General features: G+C 47.6%; 1 protein-coding gene across 7 annotated transcripts in view; it reads left to right on the top strand.

The window, feature by feature from the left end:
• LOC123500192 (ephrin type-A receptor 4-A-like) overlaps window positions 1–24,142 on the top strand; it is a 49,559-nt gene that overhangs the window by 991 nt on the left and 24,426 nt on the right. For all 7 annotated transcript variants that reach the window (XM_045248968.1, XM_045248964.1, XM_045248969.1 and 4 more), the window contains exons 2-3: window positions 953–1,188; window positions 3,032–3,266. In XM_045248968.1, the coding sequence (XP_045104903.1) occupies window positions 953–1,188; window positions 3,032–3,266 (471 nt within the window). The remainder of the gene's footprint in view (window positions 1–952; window positions 1,189–3,031; window positions 3,267–24,142) is intronic.

Raw genomic sequence — 24,142 nt, forward strand, 5'->3', positions numbered from 1 at the left:
CGAACACCGTGACACGTCCCAGAATACCTGTAGTGATTATATTCATTGAGAAGTCGTTTGTTTACCCGCAGCGTTCAATTGTTTATGTTTAACCAAGAACACTGTATTTAACTTGTACTTCTTGTCTTTTATCACCATTTAATTTTTTATTGGTAGAAAGGGAATTGGTTGGAGATTCGAAGTTTGTCTCTCTCTTTGTTCTCAAGTTTCTCAAGTCGTAGAGTTTGTAATGACTTGCTGCTAAATTGAGGTACGGTGGACACAAGCCAAGAATGCCAGCGATCTCTTCTACTGAGGACATTCTTTCTCTTAACTTGGTAGGAGGGTCCCATCAGTCCCTCCATATAACCAGGTAACCTCTCACACACACACACACACACACACACACACACACACACACACACACACACACACACACACACACACACACACACTGCACAAGTGCATCCATACACACACTCCCTATAGTGCACAAATATACTCTCACACTCCTTTACACACACACACACACACACACACACACACACACACACACACACACACACACACACACACACACACACACACACACACACACACCCGGTAGCTCAGTGGCTGGCTTCACAAGCCAGAGGACCGGGGTTCGATTCCCCGGCCGGGTGGAGATATTTGGGTGTGTCTTCTTTCACGTGTAGCCCCTGTTCACCTAGCAGTGAGTAGGTACGGGATGTAAATCGAGGAGTTGTGACCTTGTTGTCCCGGTGTGTGGTGTGTGCCTGGTCTCAGGCCTATCCGAAGATCGGAAATAATGAGCCCTGAGCTCGTTCCGTAGGGTAACGTCTGGCTGTCTCGTCAGAGACTGCAGCAGATCAAACAGTGAAACACATACACACTTTGCCCCTCTACGAAAGCACTCTCCCTCCTCCCAATAACACAGTCCCTCCCCTTCTCTACCCCTCCTCTCCCCCACCAGGCAAGGAGACGTTCTCGCTGCTGTACTACGAGTTCGACGCTGCCACCAAAGAGCCTCCCTTCTGGGAACCCGAGAGCTACAAGCTGATCGACCGCATCGCCGCTGACGAGGGACGCTTCACTAACTCCGCCGACATCATCATCAATGCCGAAGTCCGCTCCATCCCCGTCACCAAGAAGGGCGTGTACTTCGCCTTCAGGGACCAAGGGGCGTGCATCTCCCTCCTCGCCATAAAGGTATGTTTCTGGTTCCTCCTGACATGATTTACTTTGTTTTTATATCGTTTTTTCTTATTCTTTTTATATTTGTAGCGGTTTTTTTTTTCATTATTCTTTTAAATTTGTAGTTTTTTTTTATTATTCTCTCTAACTTGTTGTTTTCATTCTTTATTATTTTAAATTTGTAGTTTTCATTTTGTTTTCTTAAATTTATAGTGCCCATCTTTTCATTCTCTTAATTTTTTTTTTTTTTTTTTTTTTTTTTTTTGTTCGTTTAAAATTTGAACTCTACCTTATTTTAACACTAACTCTTTTATCATAAAGCACCAAATAACCTTACGTGTTGCTGCGCCATGAAAGATTCTTGTTTCCATCACTTCACTTCTTGGCGTGGTATGAGGAAAGGATGAGTTTCTTGCGAGTGAGGAGTGGTTTTTCTTCACGCCAAAGGGGGTTTTTATCAGATCAGAGACTAATTTTACCCTGCCGTGAAAGTTAAGGGTCTTACTTCCTTATTCTTCATCAAAGTTAGGAAGAACAGGCTGGGGGAGTGGTGAGCGTGCGTGTGGGGCGTGGAGTGAGGGTGGGTGGGGGAGCTTAGACCCTGGTTTGCTTGGGGGTGTGGGTGTCTTGCTGTCAGGGTTTAGGGGACGCAAGGAGGGGAGCTTGAGAGTGCTAGTAACAAAACCTGCGGGCTGTGGTGGACCCTCATTTTGTCTCCTGCTTGACCTTTTCCCTTCTTCTCTCCTCTCCCCTCCTCTCTTTCCCTCCCTTACCGCATCCCTCTCCTCCCCTCCTCTCCCTCCCGCTCACCAGTGACTCGTTACATTTCACTGCCAGAAATTCTCCGTGCAAGTCAATTGGTTCTGTGGCCGCCCCTGGTAAGTGTAGGTGTGGGGACGCCCTGCTCTACCCTTCCCTTCCACCCACCCTGTACACCACAATCTGCCCCCACCCCCCACCGTTCCTCTACCCTGCCCCACGCCCCCGCCCACGCCCCGTCCACCAGCCCGGCGCGGCTCAAGGGTTCATTATCATTATTATTAAACTCGTGTCATTGATTTACCCAGCATTTTCCTCTCCTTTTTTTTCATTGCCGAGCCGCCGTCCGTCTTCCTCATTTATTGTTCTTCCAGCAAGTTATGTGATAAGTTAATAATCACTAATTATAGCCAATCTTCACTATTAATTACGGGAGAGAGTGTGACGTATTAGACATAGATAATCAGGCGGTGGCGAGGGAGGCGCGGCCGCTGGAGTGGTCAGCGGCGCCGCCTCGCCTCGGGTGGTGGTGGGAAGAGAGAGGGACTCAGGGGATGACGTGTGGGAGGGATAGGTTGAGGAAGCGGAAAGGAGACGTGGAATGGGAAGTGAGAGGGAAACAGAAGTGAGAGGTAGGGAATAGGTAGGACCAGTGCAGGGAGAGGGAAGCATGGGCAGAGGCCGGTAGTGGTGGGTGGGAGGGCTGCAGAGAACAAGCAGTGGGAGGGAGGGAGGGAGGCAAGTAAGGCGTAAAATATGGTGGTGCGTGTCTCTTATCAGTCCTCATTTTGGCGGGAACCTTCTTCTGATCGATGAAACAGTCTCTTTTCTATTTCAATTTATGCCACGCGGAGTCCCTGGAGGGCTTGCCGCCTGCGTGCAGCCAGAGTCTTGCAGAAATTGCAACACACTGAAAATTCATTTTCTTACACATATGCATATATTTTCTCGACTTTCTAAATAACACGGCAGCTTTAAAAGACAAACCAGTGTAGGAATAACTCAACACGGCAGGGCATTACTTCCCGTGATTGCTGTGCGACATGAACACGCGGAGTGTAGAGTGGTTCGCTGCAGTCATTCTCTCCTGTGTCCCCAGGTGTACTACATTACCTGCCCGGAGATCACCAAGGCCTTCACCCACTTCCCTACCACGCCCACCGGAGCTGAGGTGACGAGCATCGAGCAGGCGACGGGCACGTGTGTTGCCCATGCCCGCGAGGAGTCTCCCCCGTCCTTCCTGTGCACTGGTGACGGCCAGTGGTCACTCCTCAACGGGGGCTGCGCCTGCCTGCCCGGCTACCAGGCAGACACAGAGAAGCAGACCTGCGACGGTGAGTACCCATTACCTGACGCCGCGTTCTAGTGCGGCCAGAGTCCCGCGTCCAGTACCGGTGTTATGGTGGCATTGAATTATCGTGTGTCAAGTTTCTGCAGCGTGCCGCACTGCCTGGCGGTGTTGTGTTGACCTGCTACATACAGTATTATCTCTTATTAGAGGGGGAATACAAGGCGTCGATTTATATCGTGGCCACTTGGTCCGCGCCTCGCCCCAGCATTGAATTACGTCCCGCAGCTCCACCTCATATCAATGTTCCCGAGTTATTTCAATTTCCAGCGGCCCGGGAACAAAATAGCGACCGTCGGTATTACTGAGGAGTCTCCGCGGGTCATTGTTCATCATTAATTTTGTCGGGCGATCATAAGTGAAATATATTCTTTGGTGTGTTAATGACCGGCACGCTCAACGAGCGATGGATGGCGGGGAAACAGCGCTTCGCAACGGGGAGCGTGCAGACAAACACGGGTAGTAGGGTAGAGGTCAGCGGCGTGGACGGTGCAGGGCGAGGTTGTACAGTTTATGGGGGCGAGTTTGGTGCGGTGGTAAAGTGAGAGAAATGCTGGGTTTGCTACTTGTTTCTGGGAAGAAAGGAAGGTAGAGGGAGGAAGGGTGGCAGACTGGCTTTGCAGAAGACGTACAGAACTAGCTGAAGGTCAAGGTAGTAGGTGGGGACGCGGAGGGGGAAGGTGGATCACTGGGACGGTCGCCACTTGTACCAGCACCATCCACCACCACCACTCGACATGACTTCCTAGTCTGCGACTCTCCAGTTGTCCTTTCTACGTCCTGCACACACGCAGAGGTATAAGAGGGTGAGAGAATAGTGAGGTAACCCCGTTCGTCCCCATGGAAGGAGTGAGAGAGAGGGAGAGGATGAAGGAGGTGTGCGAAGAGCGGGCCTGGCCGAGTGGAGCCGATTACCATAACAATAGCTGGTGCCCTGCCCTCCCGTGCCCAGCGTCTGGCCGCGACTTGGGCTACGCCGCCAGTCTCACGCTCCGTCTGCTTCCCCGCCCCCTGCGCTGGGCTTCCTATGCACACGTCATCTGTGCATCTGAGGCTGAAGCAACACAAAACAAACAGACAACACGGCCACAAACCCGGATGCGACAGCGGCCGCGGCGGTTCTCGCCGAGGCCACCGCTGTGTCTGGGACGCTTGCTTGTTGCTCGCCCCGCCGGAGGCCACGCCAGAGGGCCGGTACGCAGGTCATTAATGACTGGTGTTGCTTGCCAGAGAGGTACACTGGGGCAGCGAGTGGCCGGCCAGGCACGGTGCGGCGGTGCAGTGGTGCAGCGGTGCAGGTGATAACGGTCTCAGTGGCCGCGCAAGATAAACAAACTCTGCCTAATAGGGAGCAGCGGAGCCTTGACGGGCCTGGCGTACCCTGCGGTGCGGGGTACACCAGCGCGCCGCGCACGCACGCTCACTCACCCGTTGCACATCGACGAGACTTTCCAAATTGGGCCTAGTGGCGTGGCCGCGCGGGGTACAATAGACTATCAAATTATCACTTTTAATCACTTCATGCGGTTGCAAATTACATCAGGTCGGAGGTCAACCAACATTTGCTTGATATCAACATTGAATTGTGACCCGCAGGCACGACCTCGACTTGACCTCCCGGCGAGGTGACGGAATTGCGCAGGGTGACCATAAAGGTGCAGGAATTTAAGAGATGCCAGGTCAGAGGTCACACCTAGGGTCCAAGGTCAAGGTAATTCAAGTGATTCTGTCCCGGCGAGTCAGGCGGAACAAAAAAATAAAAAAGGACTCAGTAGTCAGTCTTGTTTGTTTATGATCATCCTGAACCAAACCCGCATTCTAATGCTTATATTTATACCACTAAAAACAAACTTGATCCTTGTAATTGGGCGGCAGTTAAGAAGTCGTGGCGAGGCGGGCGATAGATGGATAAAAATAAAGACATGTAAATGTTTGCAGAGGTAAGTTAGGAGAGGGATAGATATTAGATAAGAGAAAATTAATAAACCTGTAATCAATGTGGCTGAGGGGCCCTTTAGCCCGCTAGTGTTAAATTAATAATCTTGCCTTTCGGGGCGACCAGTTCAGTAGCGCGGGAAGGCGGGGAGATAAAGGAAGGGTCGAGCGTGGCTGCAGGAGGCGACGCTGAGCAGAATACGGATGAAACACGCCGAGGAGAAAAAAAAAGCTTATAAATACACGAATGGGTGAATTAAAAGCTGAAATTAAAAGACGTAAGTTGGAAGGTAGCACTAGGAGAGAAGCGACAGGAGGAGGAGGAGGAGGAGGAGGAAGCGAATCATTATAAGAAGCGTAAAAGAAGTAGATTATAGATACATGAAGAAGTGAATTAGAAGCCGCCATTTAAGAGACGCAAGTTGGAGGGTAGCACAAGGAGCAGAGACGGTAAGAAGAGGAGAGAAAGATGCGAATCGTAATGAGAAAGAAGCGTAAAAGAGGCGGGAGAAGATTCATTTTAACATAAACAGACATAGATTAGCTGAGGGTTTAAACAAAAAAAGGCTTAAGCTGGAAGGTAGAACAAGAAAGAGAAACAAGAGGAGGAGGAGGAAGCAAATCGTGATAAGAAACAAGCGTAAAAGAAACAATGAAATCTCTCTCTCTCTCTCTCTCTCTCTCTCTCTCTCTCTCTCTCTCTCTCTCTCTCTCTCTCTCTCTCTCTCTCTCTCTCTCTCTCCTGAAAACAAACACAGGCAGGTAGTGCGGCAAAGGAAATTACCTGAACGTCCCGGAGCTTACACTAATGAGGAATCTCTCTCTCTCTCTCTCTCTCTCTCTCTCTCTCTCTCTCTCTCTCTCTCTCTCTCTCTCTCTCTCTCTCTCTCTGCCTCGATCATTACCTGTCTATATATATTTTTCCTCCTTTTTGTGCGCCCGCGGTTGCTTCATTTCTTGATTAGTATAATTTTACCAACGTTTTTGCCTCGTTCTGTTAATCTGCCATTATTTTCTCTGCGACGTGTGGATCATAAAGCAGCGAATAGAGTTGTAGGGCTTGTGTTGGCTAGGGAAGGGCAGGAAGAAAGGAGGGGCGGCCAGACAGATGGTGCTCGCGGTGTGTGGGTGGTGCAGGAGTGACGAGAGGGACGGGAGTGGGCGTGCTGCGGGCGAGAGGGCGCGCAATTGTGGGAGCTGCTCATCTTATTTCTCCTGTGGGCCATTTGCATAAAGAGGACGTAAATAATTAAGAGGAGCCAGGCGTTAAATCGCAACGTGGAGGTTCGTGCCTCTCTGCGTCCCTCCCGCCATCCCCTCCCCCTGCTGCGTTGTCTGCCCTCGCACACCCTCACCCCACCTGCTACCTCCCCCGCCTGTTCCCCACCCCTTACCCACTACCTGCTTACTGTGTGCCAGGTCCTTAACACCAAAGACCGCATTCTGAAACACTTTGCTCACTCACCACGACTGTTTTCAAAGGCCACAGGATGACTAACCGGTAGTTCAAGTGTGTCTTTCGTTAATCATGTAGAAATGTTGTGTATCTCATAGTGAAACCTTTTGAAATACCCTAAAAGAAATCAGTGTGACTTCAACTCCATGTAATCTTTTGAATATAGTGAAGGTGTGGTTCAGAAGAGTAACAGAATGTGGTCATTAGTTTCCTCTAATCTACTGTTTGGAGGTCTGTTCTCCCGGCACCACCACCACCATCACCACCAGCGACCTTCACCTGCTGGCGGCGTGAGTTGCGTGCGCGAGGTTCCCCGGTGCGACGAGACAGTGGGCCGGGAGGCTGTTTGTGTCGTGGCTGTTCCGTCCCTCATCTGGCGTGCCTTTCCGACTCCCCTACCGTCCCCTACCTCCACCAACACCGCATCCCCCGCCTGCTGATCCATCTTCACCTTGGGACTCGGCAGGGAGAGGGGGAGGGAGGAGGATGGAGAGGGTGCTGGAGGGGGAATGCGATGTCTGCTGTGACTTGCAGGGCCTGGTCTTTCTCGCGTGCCGGCAGCTACAAAGGCTTGGCGGGAATATGTACACGGGGAAGGGCCTCCTGCGAAGACAACCCTGTGACCCTCGCCAGTTTTGAAAGTCCAGAGTGTTGTTACTTTTTCCCCCTCCCCCTTCAATTTCCTTCCCAAAGTTGCGGATTCAAGGGGATGGGATTCCTTTAAAAGCCTCTCCTTCCTTCCCGTCTCCATCCCCGCCCCTGTCCTAGTCCCAGTCCTCCGTCGCTGGGTCTTACCGGGATAAAGTTAAATATGACCAAACTTTCAATTCCTGTGGATGCGCCGCGGACGTGACCCTGCCGGCCCCTGGAGGAGGAGGTCATGCACTTAAGGGGTGCCAGTGTCTATTGGGTTTTTTTACGAGAGGCGGGGCAGCGGCGTGAAGTCTTTTCCCTCCCTCCCCTGCGCAATAGTGGTGTATCTACGTAAGAAAAAATAAATATGCTGTGTCCGTGTTCCTGGATCGGTGCGGCTGCATTATTCTTTTTCTACGGTTCTCAAAAGTTATTGTTACACGACCGACCGCTTGCATGTCCGTCTGGGGTGCTTTGTTTTTGTTAATGTGAGAGAGAGAGAGAGAGAGAGAGAGAGAGAGAGAGAGAGAGAGAGAGAGAAGGAATGTGTAAATCTCCCTATAAACTAAAATACATTAGTGAAAGAAACATACTCTTACTTTCGCCTCCATAACACTTAAACAATGACTTCCTCTTAAGTACCCACAACTTTACCGATCATGACTGACACCTTGCTGCTCCCCCGCCCTGCCACGCCCCTCCTCTCTTCTCCCCGAACTTGTACCTACCCGCGACTTGTCCTAAGGATGACACACACGCCCACCCTCACTGCCTTCATTGGGATATAGAAACGCACCAATAGATACACTCGATGGCCGCAGTGAAGCTCCGAGTTATCCCTTGATGCTGCTCATTTCGTTTATTGTTATGAGTTCGCGGGTCAGACGAGTGGAAGGAAGTGGAATGTGGAAGGCTGACCGGTAGGAAGAGGTGGAGGAAGGGCAGGGGCAGGTTAGAAGAAAAGAAATGTGGTTTTAAGAGTGAGGGATGAAGGAGGGAGAGACACTGAAGGACTGTCTCAAGAACCAGGGACGTGAGAATGCATGAACGACTGGAACGACCTGAGCGACTTGCAGATGCGTCGCCCGTCCAGATATGGAGATTAATGGCGAGGACTGGAAAGGGCACTACAGAGGCGGCAGGGACAATGGCAATGGCGGTAGCGGAGGCAGGCTCACTCCTTCTCTTCTCTCCTCTCGCTCTCCCTCTTCTCTCTTCTCACCTTAACCTTGCCCTTGATTTTTATGATACAGCATTATGGCTGGACAGATGGTATCGCAGCACAGCGAGCGACGGCGGAGAATATGGAATGACGGGTAGCCTCTCGCCCTCTCCCTCCTCTCCCTCTCTCTCTCTCTTCTCTCTCCCAGCCATCCCTGCGCGTCCATCCTCATTGCCCGCACACACTGCCGCCGTCACTGTCATGCTTCCCTTCCCGTATCACTTCCCGCCATCGCCGCCGCCACCACCACTAGCGTCACCGTAACACTTCGATGCAGTCACTCAGAGCAATATGTTACAGGAAAGTCTTGCGTTGTTTAAGTCACTGCACTCGAAGGAAATGGAATGAAATTGTGAGAAATATGCTGGTATCAGTAATATGAATTCATGATCCTAAGAAAAATGGTGAAAGAAATGTTGTTCAAATTCTATGCGTCGATTTTTTATTGTGTTTTTTTTTCTTTCTCTCTCTCTCTCTCTTTCTTTCTCTCGTAAGGCAGTACTGTTGGCAGGAAAAGTCTTAGTGTGGAGAAGAAAAAGAAATATTGCAAGTGATGATTTATTTGATTTTTAGATTCAAGAATATAAGATAAAATTGTAAACTCACCAGCATATCTTGTATAGAGATTGCCTGTTTATCTATCTAGCTATCTATCTATCTGTCTATCTATCTATCTATCTATCTATCTATCTATCTATCTATCTATCCACCTTTCTATGTATATCTATATATCTAACTGTCTACTTATTGATTGATTTATTTGTATACGTGTTTATTTATCCAGTAACCATCATTACATGCTATAGAAAAATAATTGCTGGGTTTGTTTTTTTTTTTTTTTGTTATTGTGCGTGAGGTTTAATATTTTATCGGATTTTACTTATTTTGTGGTAACACGTTTTCTGCAGATAAAATGAGACATGCCATTCTTCTCACAACAAACAACAAACACACAAACATACATAACAATACAAATTTCTCCTCAATGTTTGATCCTATTCTCTTTACCCAACCTCTCTTTTCTTTTCTATTTTTTTTTTTTTCTGTCTTCCTCTACAAACCATAATACACTCTTCTATTTATCCTGTCACCACCACAACACCACACCGTCAGTTACATCACCACCACAGTGACAAACTACTAAAACATGATAGTACACATATAACTTCCATAAAAAAAACACCACCACCACTACCACCACCATCACCACCATTTATACCCCCTTATATTCCCACTGAGACACCGCGCGCCCCCAGTACTTATCATGCGAAAGACCATAAGGACCAACCGTGTATGTTTATAACCACTCGATGTATTTTTGAACCCACCCGCGCGCGTGTCATGTTTACGAGACGTGGGGACAGGTACGAATAGGAGAGGTGGAGGTGATAAAAGGAGAAACGTGGCTGGCAGTAGGCTTGATGGTGGTGATGGTGATGATGATGAGGTGATGCAGCTGATGGGTAGTAGGAAGAGAGAGAGAGAGAGAGAGAGAGAGAGAGAGAGAGAGAGAGAGAGAGAGAGAGAGAGAGAGAGAGACTTTCGACAATTAATCCTCTGACCTCCATAGACAATCCTAATGTCAATATAATCGTCTAATAGTACACAAATCTCAAGGTAGAAATGTGTCCTAGTATTGAAGGGGTTAAGGTAGCGCAACGGGTGACTGTAGACGAGGTGATGGTGTGATAATGGTGCTGCTTAGAGGTGTTGGGGCGGCCACTATAAGCTGGTGGAAGCGTTGGCGATGAGATCAGTGATAGAGGAACAAGGTAATGTGTGGTGAGTAGCGGCGGCAGTATGGCAATGAGGATAATAAAACTCCTGTGGTGTCGCTAGCCAGTGTGGACTCAGATGGCGATAAAAGAAAAAGGAAAGCCGTTTATCGTTTGGCTTGTGAGGTAGACTGACGGAGGAAGGATGAAGACGCAAGGGGACGAGAAGAATATTAGAAAACCATGTCATCGGAAAATGTGAAATGAGAGAGAGAGAGAGAGAGAGAGAGAGAGAGAGAGAGAGAGAGAGAGAGAGAGAGAGAACCGTCTGTCGTAGTAAAGGCTTAGAAAAGATGAGACATGAAGAACGAGAAAAAAGGATCAGAAAAGTGCAACATATGACCTCTTTAGTGATGGCGGTAGTGGTGGTGAGGTGAAGGAAAAGGAGGACGACGAGGAGGAGTAAGAAACAGGGCGCCAGGAGAGTGGGGTAGGGGGGGCAGTATGATAAAGAGTGTGTTGATAGTCGCGGTGAGGGATGGCTGCGGGAGGAGTCTGGACACCCGCATACAAATGTCAGCCAGCCAGCGACACGGGTACTACACCTACACGACTCGCCCTGCCCGGAATTCAGATGCTCCTGTCCAGTGGCTCGTGGTTAGAAGTGCTATTCCCTGCTCCTTGTCCTCCTCATGTCTCCCTCCCCTTCTTCCTCTTCCTCTTCCTCTTCCTCTCCGTCTACTTGCCCCTCTTCCTTTCCTGACCCACTAACTCCTCCTTCTCCTTCTCCTTCTCCTTCTCCTCCTCCTCCTCCTCCTCCTCCTCCTCCTCCTCCTCCTCCTCCTCCTCCTCCTCCTCCTCCTCCTCCCAGTTTTCTTAATATCTTTCCTCTGCATTTCCTCCATTCTTATTTTTTCAATGTCTGGTCCTGTTTCTTTGTTTCTTCTTTCTTCTTTCCTTCTCTCATTTTTTCTCTACGTTGTCTTCTTTCCTCTTTCCTGCCTCCTTATCCTAATAATTTCATCATTTCTATTTTTTTAGTGTTATTTTCCTCCCGCTCCTCCTCCTCCTCCTCCTCCTCCTCCTCCACGCACTCTGGCCGGTGTTTAATGGGTTCCAGTAGCTCTTCATGTTCTGAGTTCCTTGTTGTGGTTTGTTTACGTTGTCTCACCTGCTGTCCCTCACCTTAATTTGAGGCGCTCGTGTTTCCTCTGATTTTAATTTGCCACCTGAGGAAGAGTTAACCTACCTCCCCTTTCCCCTCCCCACTTCTCCTCCTCCTCCTCCTCCTCCTCTTTCGTCTCCTCTCATGTCTTTTGTTAGTTTCTTTTCTTTTTTTTATTGTGCAGGTATTTATGTCTATAGTTACATCGTTTATTTTTCCTGCCTTACACCTCCTTTTTCTTCATATTACTTCCTATTAACTTCATTCATTTCTCATCTCCTCTTGCTATTTATCCTATTTATCGCTCATATATTACTCCTTCTCCCACTTCTCTTCTTCCACCTCTCCTTCTATCTTGCTGTCTCCCCCTCCCCATCCTTCCCCCTCACTTCAAGCCCTCCGTTGGGTAAGAAAATGGACTGAGGTGTCGATAAATTAATCACAGAGAGTTAATGATGGATGTGGAAGCTGTTTCGAGATGGAGTGATGGTGGATGAGATGGAGGAGGAGGAGGAGGAGGAGGAGGAGGAGGAGGAGGAGGAGGAGGAGGTAGAAGAGGAAAGATAGGTCAGACATCTCCTCCTCCTCCTACTCCTATTCCTACTCCTCTCCTTCTTCTGACCTGCCCCCCACTCCCAAGTAGCTGTTTCTGTCTCTCTCTGCAGCCCCGCCATTAAAACTTATCAGTTAGATTTATGGAGACTTTTTTATATTGTTTTTCTCTCGTGTAGCTTTTCTTTCCTTGGCTGGTTAGTTGGTGAATCTCTCTCTCTCTCTCTCTCTCTCTCTCTCTCTCTCTCTCTCTCTCTCTCGCTCTCGCTCTTGCTCTCGCTTTTGCTCGCTCTTAATTTATCACCAGCCGGGAGAGGAACAGCAGCAATTTTAGAAACACAATTGAACACTCCTGCGGCCACGATACCTCCCCTACCTCCTCTTGCATCGCCTCGGGGATCCTGTGCCCTGATTCTCGCTGCAGCTGAGGCGTGATGGGGAGGAGCTGCGATTGTGGCTTAGTTCTTTCAGTACTGGAATTCTTTTTTACCATGAGTTTTAGGTACGATTAGACGATTTCATTTACATTATGAACTGTGTATGGAGGTCAGAAGATTGATGGTCGGAGTCTTCACTATTTTAATTCCCACATAAGTTTCTGAAGCTGTAGAAGATCGCCAAGTAATAAGCAGAATGAATATGGAAACGTGTCATGGTACTGAAGGGTTAATGGCATTTGTGGCTTTGTAACTTTCTCACTTGCCTTTCATAGATTTTTCTTGATTTTTAGTTTTGTGGCATCAAGGAAGCTTTCAAGTGTTTATATGAATGTTAGGTTAGGTGTTTTTTATGTGTTATGGTTAAGAAAGGATTTAGTTAGCCCGTGTGGATTCTCTAGGAAGGCGTGACGGGTGGAGGAAGAGGAAGATGAGAGGTGGAAGGAAGGAGTGTAGGGTTGGCAGTGCAGTGACTTCAATGCTCTCGAGGTAATGATCTGAGACCGTGACCGAATGCTTTGTTTCTCTTGGATCGTCTTAGGAACTACAGTCCACATAGTCGTCAGTGTGTTGAACCGTATTGGTCATTAGTACTGTGTTGTCTTCTGTGTGTCGTGGTCTGTCTGTTTATTTATATCTTTCAATCTACCTATTCACCTGTTTCCCGCAGCCACTTCCTCTCTCTCTCTCTCTCTCTCTCTCTCTCTCTCTCTCTCTCTCTCTCTCTCTCTCTCTCTCCATGGGCGGCTGTGGTCACAATTATCGTTATATACTGGCGTCTGAGTCTGAGTAGTGGCGGCCTTTGCATGCACCTCACCTCCTGCCCTTAAATCGTAGCAGTTTTTCAGACGCTTTCCTACTTTCATCATCTCACTGAGCGGCATCTGGCGGGCTACTCTCCCCTGTAAATCTCTCCTCGCCTTAGTCCCTTCCCTCCCCTTCGTCCCTTAGCCTCGTTTGCCTCAATGAGTGTAAATCCAGACACATAAATCCTCTCGTCGTGCAATTATCAAGCGGCGCACGATACCTTTGGACTAAAAAGAATAAAAAGAGAAGTAGCCAAAGGATTAAGGGATAGACCAGCTCCCACTCTCACTCCTCTCTCTCTCCCTCTCTCCCTCCCGTGTATTAGTGACACCCGGCGATTATAAACAACAATTAATACCTGAAGGAAGGGAAAGGTATAAAGTACAGCCGTGGGAAGTGATAAAGTAGTGTATAGTGCAGTGGTATTACAGGGACATAAAAATGCGGAAAGAGGCAACGCTACTCTTAATTGTCTCTGTTTGTAAAGGATGCCAGCAGGTGGTGGTGGTGGTGGTGGTGGTGGTCCTGATGGTGGTGGTGGTGGTGGTGGTGGTCGTCTGGTAGTTTCTCTTGTTCTTTAAGGGTCTTTTGTGTATCTTGAATGTCTTCTCTCTCTCTCTCTCTCTCTCTCTCTCTCTCTCTCTCTCTCTCTCTCTCTCTCTCTCTCTCTCACTGACACCTAAGCGCCACTGCTGTCACTGTCACCACCACTAAATTACCAAACCCGTCAACCATTAGCCGCGCCGCCCTTCGCCACCCGCCCGCCGCCCATCGCTCGCCCGCCCACCCAACGCCGCCGCCCATCACCGCCGCACCACTATTACTCATATTAGTCACCCTTGCCACTACTGGGACCCGCCATAGCCGCCGCCGCCACCACAACAACCATCACAATCACTTACCCGCAGCCCACCACCTCGATTACCACCACCATCACCATCACCACCGCCGCCGCCGCCGCCATCATCACCGCCGCCACCACCGACCCATCATCCATCCCTGAACCATTAGAAAAGAAGAAAAATGAGGTCGGTCTCTAATGCTGCTACCTCTGTTGTGTTGTTGTTGTGGTGGTGGTGATGGTGGTGGTGTTTCTACTGCTACTGCTAATAATAGTAGTAGTAGTAGTAGTAGTAGTAGTAGTAGCAGCAGTATGTATGTATGATTGTGCATTATTATTGTTTGATCTTTGTTCCTTTCTTTTTTGTCCCCTTCATCTAATTTTTTTATTATTATTGTTATTTTCTTCTTCTTCTTCTTCTTCTTCTTCTTCTTCTTCTTCTTCTTCTTCTTTTCCCCTATTCCAGCTCCACCACCACCACCAAGAACAACACTACCACCAACCCCACCACCACCACCACCACCACCGCCACCACCACCACCACCACCACCACCAACCCTCACTCACCGTCACCCTCCCTACACACCTGACCCTCCCCACAGCCTCCCCGCAGTCAGGGCCGTCACGCCGCATCTCCCTCTCCCTCGCCATTACCGCAAACAAGGGAATCAAGCCGCTCATGTCCGGCCAACACGGGGCATCCATCCATTATTTCATTTGACTAACCTTTCGCGGCCGCCCAGGTGGAAGGGGATCATAAGTTTGAGGCAGAATAGCGATGAGATTTTAATTACAGGTTTCCGAGAGTTTATTTACCAAACCAGTTCCCTGTGGCAGGCCTCCCGGGTAGACGGGGTGAAGGGGAGGGAATAGGGAGGTAGCCGAAGGGGATAGAAGGGTATGGGAGGGAGGGAAGGAGGGTGACGAAGCAGCGTGGAAGGGAGGAGCGGAGAGAAAAGGTGGGACAGAGCAGGAGGCAGTGAGGTGGAAATGAGTGGAGGGAATGAGAGACAAGCGCATAATGAGTGGCGGGGGCCGTGAATAAAAAGGAGGAGGGGGAGAAAAAACATGTAGGGAATGGAAAAAAAAAAGGTGTGTTAAGATGAAAGACGTTAAGAGGAAATTGATTAAATAAAATAGTGCAAAAAGAAAAGGTAAAGAAAGAAAGAGAGAGAGAAAAGAGAAAGTCATGATGAGGGAGGCGAGTGAGGAATTCAGAGACTGTTTGTGGCAGGAAGCAAAGTGGAAGATTATGATCGAGTCCTCTAATAAGAATGAAGGAAAAAAATTGAACACAAGAACACAAATAAAAATAGGATTAAAAAGACGGTGATGAAAAAGAAGAAAAGAAGTCAAAATAACCAACAAATTAAAAAAAACATCCAGACAAACGAAATAAGGGAGAAGAACAAAACAAATGAACACAAACGAAAGAGAAACAAAAAAAAAATACCCAAATGAAAAAAAAATAGAAAAAATAGAAAACGAAAAAGAAAGAAAATACAGACAAGCACCTGAAACAAACACTAAACTAAGAAAAACAAAAACAAAACCATAAACGCCCAAGGAACATTGAAGCAAAAAAGAAACAAAAGAAAGATAAGAAAAACTGCGATAAGTAAGTAGGAAGAAAGGCAACTGTACACATACTTAATGGACAGCCTGGGGACGTTGCCTCTACTCCTGAAGGGGGAAGGAGTGGTGAGGAGGAGAGAGAGGAGGGGAAGGGGGAGCGACGTGCCCTCACCTGGTGGTCGGGGAAGACTTGTTTGTCAGAGAGAGAGAGAGAGAGATGGGTACTTTGCGGATATGGGAAAGGCAAGGGGACGTAGGGATGGGGAATGGTAAGACGAAAGGAATGGAGGGAGATGAATTGAAAGAGAGGGGAGAGGAAGGGTTGGAAGGGGGTGTGGGGTTGAGGGGTGGGCGCAGGAGACATTGACGAGGTGGTCAGGAGACAGTGGCGTGGTGGTCAGGGAGTCAAGATGTGGCGGCTGCAGTTTATGGCCGAGAAAGGAATCTTGTGTAATAATCCATTGGCATCTTGTTCTGCCTTGATATTGTACGCTTGTCTTCTTCTGCTGCTCCTCCTCCTCCTCCTCCTCCTCCTCTCCTCCTCCTCCTCCTTCTCCTCCTAACCGTCACCTGCTTCTTATTTATTTTTTCTTGTTCTCGTTCTTATTTCTTATTCTTGTTTCTCTTATTTTTATTTATCGTCTTCCTCTTTACCGTCTCCTCCTTCCAGTTTTTTTTTTTTTTCACATGTATTCCTATTCGTATTTTTCACTAATATTACACGTTTCCCTCGGTTTCTCGTTCTCCTCCTCTTCTTCCACCACCTCTCCTCTCCACAGCCTCCCTCACTGACGCACATTTCCTTCACCATATAACAAAAAAGCAACAGCAAAAAAACATAAATAAACATAAAAAAAAAAAATCCAAGAGAAAACACACGAAACACGGAACCACAAAGAGGCAATAAATTTAGAAAACGATCTTTATTACTCCCATGTGCGGGGGTTGGGAGGGGGATGGGAGAAGGTGCGAGGGAGGTGGTTGGGTGGGTGGGTGAGCAGCAGGACAGGTGTTTTGGGCGTGGGAGGTGGCTGGGGCGGCGCTGCGGGCGTGTGGTCAGTAATGGTGACGGATGAACTTACTCTCACCATCATAATGACCTCCTCGTTCTGTCTCGCCACTTAATGGATCGCGCTGCAGTGGTGGTGGTGGTGGTGTTGGTGGTGGTGGGAATGTGTGTTCTAGTGAATGATATGACAAATAGCTAATGGTGATGGTGGTGGTGGTGTTAGTGGTGGTGTTGGTAGCGGTGGTGTCGTGTCCTGCATCTTGTAAACGTAAGGGGAAAGAGAGAGAGAGAGAGAGAGAGAGAGAGAGAGAGACAGACAGACAGAGAATATAATATCACAGCACAAAGGAAGGCGCTTAGAATCACCACCACCATAACTACCATCACGACCATCGCCACATTTATTACACCTCCTGACTCGTGTACTACAAATCGCACAAAGTTACCGAAATATCGACTACAACAATAACAACAACAACAACAAGGACAAGGAGATACACAGCCACAGTACTAACACAAAGCAAAAATCCTGAACATCGCCTTGTATTTTTAACGCGAGGCAGTGAGGGTCCATCTGTCTTCATTACCCTGCGGAACCCCAGCCATACCCAGCAGTCTTGTTTTGCGTCGCCTCGTTCATAACCGCGGTCGCTCCTATCACGGCTCACGGCTCAGGGCTCAGGGAGGGTTCAGGTTGGTCGTAAGGACAGTGCTAATGCCTAGAAACCACCTGTGATGTAACCGATTTAGAACTGCCCAGCCCGTTGTATCTTTCGGTAAGGACGAGACTGAGGACGAGAAGGACAAGTTTGGGGAGTTAATGTAAGCAGGATGGGGTGGCGTGGTGGAACATAAAGGTGGTGTTGCTATATATATATATATATATATATATATATATATATATATATATATATATATATATATATATATATATATATATATATAGTCAGTTACGCGTAGCACTAGTGACGGTGATGATGGTGGGGGTGGTGGCTAATGATAATCGTTTTCTCTGTTTCCTTCCTTCTTTTTCCTTTCTCATTGTTCTTCCTTTATTTTTTTTTTATCTCCCTGTTCGTCCTTTTTTCTTTTTCTGAGTTGAAGGCTACGCGCAGAGGTGGTGGTGGTGGTGGTGGTGGTGGAGGAGTGGGAGGAGGAGGGGGCAGAGAAAGGTATGTGTCGGTGGTCTGGGTAGAGCACCTGTCGGGTGGGCTGATGTTACCTGTCCCGAACCATTGATAGAAGTGATTAAGAGGTGAAGATCTCTTGTGTGGAATATCCTTTGTCCTTTGTAGCCTTCTCGTACTTACCTCCCCCCCCAACACACACACACACACACACACACACACACACACACACACACACACACACACACACACACACACACACACACACACACACACAGTCCATTTAGCTTCTTGTCGCGGCCAGTGATGGGAGTGGTAGTTGACAGTTTCTCAAGTTAACTCAGCAGGGGAACAAAAATTAGACTAGTTTTTGATCGGTTAGGGGATAAGGACGGACGATGTGAGGGAAGTAGAGAGAGGGAGAAGAAGAGAGCGAGAGGTCTTGGCGTAGGGGAAGAAGAGCAGCGGTATTCGAGGAAGAGGAAGAGGGGGAGGAGAGGAGAAGCAGTGAAGGAGAACTAAGAGGAACAATGCTTTGAGGAGCAGCGAGAAGAGCAGAACGGCGATTCATCTTGAAAGTTGAATATTGTGCTGAAGGGGCGAGATCCTGCAAGATTGTCTGTGTCCATGCTGTGTGGTTTTACTTCACGCATATATTCTCTCTCTCTCTCTCTCTCTCTCTCTCTCTCTCTCTCTCTCTCTCTCTCTCTCGTTCTCATTTTGCAGAACACGCCTCTCTTACACCATCCCCTTCCATCCTCCTCCTCCTCCTCCTCCTCCTCCTCCTCCTCCCCCCCTGCAGTGCGCCCTTACCAAGACGCCGCCGCCGGAGAGTAGAGGCAGGTGGGCGGTCGGACAGCCTTTTCCTAACCTGTGTTATCGTGCGTCGCCATCACCACGTAACCTGATCTCCGACCCGCCAAGGAGCTGCTTCCCTCCGTCCCTCCTACAGTCACCCCGCCCGCGCACCCTTTCGTCCCCTTACTCGTTCCCTTCCACGCTCTCTATTCGCCCGCATCAGAGTTCAGAGTTGAAGCGTAGGTCGTAATCACCAGCCTGTCTTCGCGTCTCTACCATAAGAAGTAAAGGCTTCGTTAGGGCACAACTGTCATCACTAGGCGCCCTCCACAGCGGGACGGCGCCCTCAGCTCATCCTTCGCCTTCCTCAAGCCAGTCAATCACTCCCCCCATGACTTTCACCACTCTTAAAAAGGCCTGATTTCTCAAACGCCGAGGAATCCCATCTTAACTATTTTCAAAGGCCATAAAGATTAGTTTGGTTCTTGTTTTTTTTTTTTTTATTGGTAATGCTTAGTTCTATTTAAACTATCACTGCCATCACGAAAACATTCATTGAAACCTTAATTATCGCTCCAATACACCTTGTTAAAAGTAATCACGATAATACGAAACATTTGAGGATGCGAGCCAAAGAAGTGTTTCATATAGCAGGTGTCGTGTTCAATAAACCCCTTTCAACCTTTTTTTTATGGTCAGATGTGGCAGTGAAATTAGATGGAAGGATGCGGCGGAAGGTTAACGTGTGTGTGTGTGTGTGTGTGTGTGTGTGTGTGTGTGTGTGTGTGTGTGTTCCTACGTTCTTAAGTGTGTCTTCGAGGTAATCCAGGATGCGTCGTTCACCAAATGTTCCCGTGATGAAGTCTTCGAGGGCGTTGCTGGACCGTCACGCCACACCCTCTTCCTCTCCTTTGTCACTGCTTACCATTCCTTCCTCGCCATTCACACCAGTAACCACTACCCTACCTTTCCTTCCCGCCACGAGTGTCTGAGCCTTCCTTCCTTTCCAGTCTGATAAGTCCATGTCAATTACGTGCATGTCTGAGCACTAAGCATCCCTCCCTCCTTGCTGTAACCCACCAGTGCCTGTCTTCCCTTACCTAGTCAGCCTTTCATCCCCTCCTCTCACTTCCCCTCCCTCTCACCAACCCTTCAACCCAGTCTCCCACTTCCCTCCCCTCCCTCCCCTAACCTTCCCTCTCCCACTTCCCTCCCACCATTGGCACCACACACACGCGCCCCGGCCGGGAGGAGTGCGTGAAAGGCTTCATTAGTGGAGTTGTGGGCCAGAGCTGTTTCCTCCAACGTCGATTATTTTGGGTTTTCCTCGAGCGAAAACTTTATAGACGGCGGGAATGGAGAGATGGCTGTGGCGGCGGCTGTGGTGGTGGTGGTGGTGGAGTGTGTTCTCTCTCTATCTCGTGTTTCTCCTTCTCCCGCCCGCTGTGTTACTAGTACCATTGCTGTTTCTCTCTTATTTCTGTAGTTGCCTATTTCGCTTCTTCTGTCTGGGTTTCGCTTCATCTTTTTTTTTTTTTTTTTTCCTTTTTTCACTGTTCCTTCCCGCTGCCGCTGTCTCACAAGATGCTGCAGCCTCGCCCTTCCTCACGTCTGATCTGTTTCTTTTTTTTGTTTCGTTTTCTTTTTCTTTCCGCTTTTTCTTCAGGTTGTTCCTCCTCCTCGACTTCGTGTCCTAGTTCCATTCGTTAGTTTTTCCACGATTCTCCTTCTCTTTCCTCCCTCTTCTTTTGTTCCTCTCCTTACTGTTTGCATCTTTCCTCCTATTCCTGAACAACTTACTCCAAATTATTTCTTGCTCCTTGCTTCTTTCTCATTTTCCCCCCTCCCTCATTTCCTCACTTCGCTTGGCCATTTTCCTCTTCCTCCCTCCCTTCTTTCTTTCTTAACGTATTTCTCACACGCTTCCCTTCCGTCCTTCCTTCCTCCCTCCCTTCCTTCTCTTCTTTCCTCTCACTCTGCTTTGCATCTAATTCCTTTCCTCAACCTCACCGTCTCCTACCACTTCACTCTTTCCTTTATTCCTTCCTTTTTTATCATCCACTACTCCCTCTCTTACTCTCCTTACTCCCCACATTTCTTCCCTCCCCTAAACCCCTTCGCCACATCCCTCACACAACCTCATGAGGGTCGAGAGAGAGAGAGAGAGAGAGAGAGAGAGAGAGAGAGAGAGAGACGAAGGGGGAGAGAAGGGAAGGGAGACGCGGTACGTACAGAGAAACACACCCCGTAATTTAACTTTTGGGGAGTGTAATTGGCACCGTTTGTGTTATCCGGACCCGGCCAAGATGAGGGAGACGCGAAGGGGTGGGGGACGCAGGGGGAGTGCAAAGAAAAAATAAAAAATGATGGGGGGCAGAAAGGGAAGGGAGGAAATGGTGGAGTAATAATAAATAGTAGTAGTTTCAAGGGTAGGCAGGGATGTCAGTGTGGGGGAGAGAGGTCTTTGTAATTGAAGCTGTACGAATGGTATTTGTAATAGAACCCGAGGATAGAAGGAAGAGAAGGAAAAAGTAAAGAACGAGAACTTATGACAGAGAGAGGGAGAGGGAAGCGGAGGAAGAAAAGAAGGGAAAAAACGAAAACAGAGGATGGAAGGAAGGAAAAATAAGACAAATATGGAACGGGAATGTATATTAAAGAGAGAGAGAGAGAGAGAGAGAGAGAGAGAGAGAGAGAGAGAGAGAGAGAGACTTAAATAAAAAAAACTAATAAATGAGTGAATAAAACGCTAGTGTGTGTTGCCAAGGGAGAAACTTTAACGAAAAGAAATATAGAAAAAAAGAAAGGAGTACGGAAAACCAAATATAAACACGTGAAGGAAACTCGAAACAACAAAAATTCAAATAAAAAAAAAAGCAGAATGGAAGTGAGAGGAGGAATATAAATGAAAGGAGGAAGGAGATGGGAAGGAGGGTGAGTATTGCCCAGCCGAGAGGAAGAAAAAAAGGAAGAAAAGAAATATTCCATAAATTAGACGCAGAGAGAGAGAGAGAGAGAGAGAGAGAGAGAGAGAGAGTCCGTATCTCCCAATTTACAACTCTCTTTTACTCTCTCAGAAATATTTAATCAGAGGAGATGGACATTAAACTTTCACACAGAGAGAGAGAGAGAGAGAGAGAGAGAGAGAGAGAGAGAGAGAGAGAGATTTTCACTTCAATGGCTACACAATATTTTTAACAGTACCGCAAAATAAGAACGTATAAGTTTTTTTCTTTTTCTTTTTCCTCTCTACTATGTTCACTTTATCCCCGTACAGAAAGAAATAATGATAACAAATCAAGCCTTTCAGTCACCAGTCATTACTGATTGCAATTAAGGGAAGAGATAATTACCTTTTTTTTTTTTCATGTGTATGATTTTATAAGTAAGTAACGGTACCCTGTCTTCTCTCCCCTCCCTTACTCTCCCTTTCCCTCCCTATTCATCACTACATTGTCTCCTCCCATCCACTTCCTCTCCTTTACTCTCCCCTATCATCCCTACCCCACACTGTCTCCCATCTTGTATCTTCTCCACCCTCTTCTCCCCTCGTGGCCTGTGTTGGGGAGACAGAAGGTGACGAGAAAAGGGAGGGGAGAAAGAGATACACTTATGGATATTATTTCTCCTGTCAGATCTCGTGTGTATGGGGGAAGGGAAGAGGATAAGGATAGAGGAGACGAGGGAAGGGAGGCAGGGAGGCAGTTAGTGGGCTAACAAGGAGAACTAACAAGCAGAGTAATCGCCAGGGAGTTGGAAGAGGAGGAGGAAGAGGAGGAGGAGGAGGAGGAAGAGGAGGCGTCCAATAGGGAAAGCCAGCGAGAATTGGATGGAGAGAACACACACACACACACACACACACACACACGGGAGAAGGGTGGGGGAGGAAGGAGAGCAACAGAGGGCCGTGTAAGGACCGAAGATGTCATTAAGTTTAGCAATTCGAAAAGTTTTAAGCAATTAGTCAAATTAGATGCAATGACGTTAAGTGCTTAGACCGAGTGGTGGTATGGTGGTGGTGGTGGTGGTAGTAGTAGAAGTAGTAGTAATAGCAGTAGAGTTGTTTCCCTTTTTTTCTTTTCTTATTTTTTTACCCAGTCGTGGTGATACTTGAATTACGGAAGCAGCAAGACACAGTAGTAGTAGTAGTAGTAGTAGTAGTAGTAGTGGTAGTGGTGGTAGTGATAGTGGTGGTGGTAGTGATGGTGGTGGTAGCAGTGGTGATGATGGTAGCGGTGGTAATTAGAAGATGCGGCTTTTCTTGATACGAGCACATGTTGTAATGGCAGCAATTCACATCATTTGAGGATAAGCAACAATCATGGAGGGCCAATGAAAGGAAGTGTTGTTATCTGTGTGTCTGATAAATGGGCTGGGTGTTTTTGGGTGTGATAGATGGAGTGACTGTAGTAGTGGTGGTGGTGGTTGTAGTGTTGACTTGTCAGTGCTTACTCGCCATCAAAGTGCTGTTGGTGGGTTGGAGGAGGAGGTGGTGGTGTTTGGTGGTGGTGGTGGTGATGGTGGTGGTGGTGCATCAGCGTCAGGAGTGCAGACAGTAATGAGTGTGTGTTTACTAGTGAGCGTCTGGCGGTGTTTGCCTGTCCGCCGGCGTGACTGTCTGCCTGTCTGTCTATTTTGTGGATATTTCATTTTTATTCCCTCCTTCTTTCCTTCCTTCCATGCATCCGTGTGTCTTCATTTCATCAGTTTAAACTTTACGGCCCGTGATTATCTTCCTTCTTTTTCTCGTAAAATATGACGGTAAAACTAAATATTTCTGAACCAGGTGCGTCTTTCCCTCCATTTGGTGTATGTTGTGTTTCCATCATGCTTCCTTCCACCTGCTGTCCCTTCCCTTCCCTTCTTTCGTTCGTCTTGTTTATCCAGGCTTTCCTCATTCTTCCATCTGTTTCCCTTTTTTTTCCCTTTCCAGCCTTTCTTTTCTTTTTCCTTTCTTTCGCCTTGTGTGTATTGTTTCTATCATTCTTCCTTACAACTCCTCCTTCTGATCCCTTAACTTATTTTTATCTTTCCTTCCTTTTTTTCCTTTCCTTCACCTTGTTTTATCCAATTTTCCCTCATTTTTCCTTCCAGCTGCTTTCCTTAACTCCTTTCTATCTTTTCTTCCTGTCTTCCTTTCTCTCGCTTTGTTTTGTCCTGGTTTCCCACATTCTTCCTTCCATCTCCTTTCCTTTCCTTCTTTTTCATCCTTCGCTCCTTCTCTTTCTAACCTCCAGAAGTCATCCCTCCTCCCACCTCTGAGACAAAGACTGGAAATGAGGAAAAAAAATAATGAAATTGTTTTGAAAAGTCTGGTTTACGTTTAATTTAATGCAAAGTTTTCACACTCGTGCAATCTTGATGCAGAGAAGGACTAGAGGGAAAAGTCTTGAGGAAGAAAACTTAGTACCTTTATCTTTTCAAATTCTCTTCTCTTGTTTTTCTTTGCTTCCACCAAGATTTTTTTTTCCTGTAGTGTAGAAGAGAAGTCACAAAAAACAGTATACCTCTATCTATTCAAACTTTTCCTTCATGTCTCTCATATCAATCCAAGTATTTTTAGTTTATCTTGCCTTTTTCATCGTTTCCA

Source organism: Portunus trituberculatus, chromosome 50 (genome assembly GCF_017591435.1).
Source record: "Portunus trituberculatus isolate SZX2019 chromosome 50, ASM1759143v1, whole genome shotgun sequence".
NCBI classification, from domain to species: Eukaryota; Metazoa; Arthropoda; class Malacostraca; order Decapoda; family Portunidae; genus Portunus; species Portunus trituberculatus.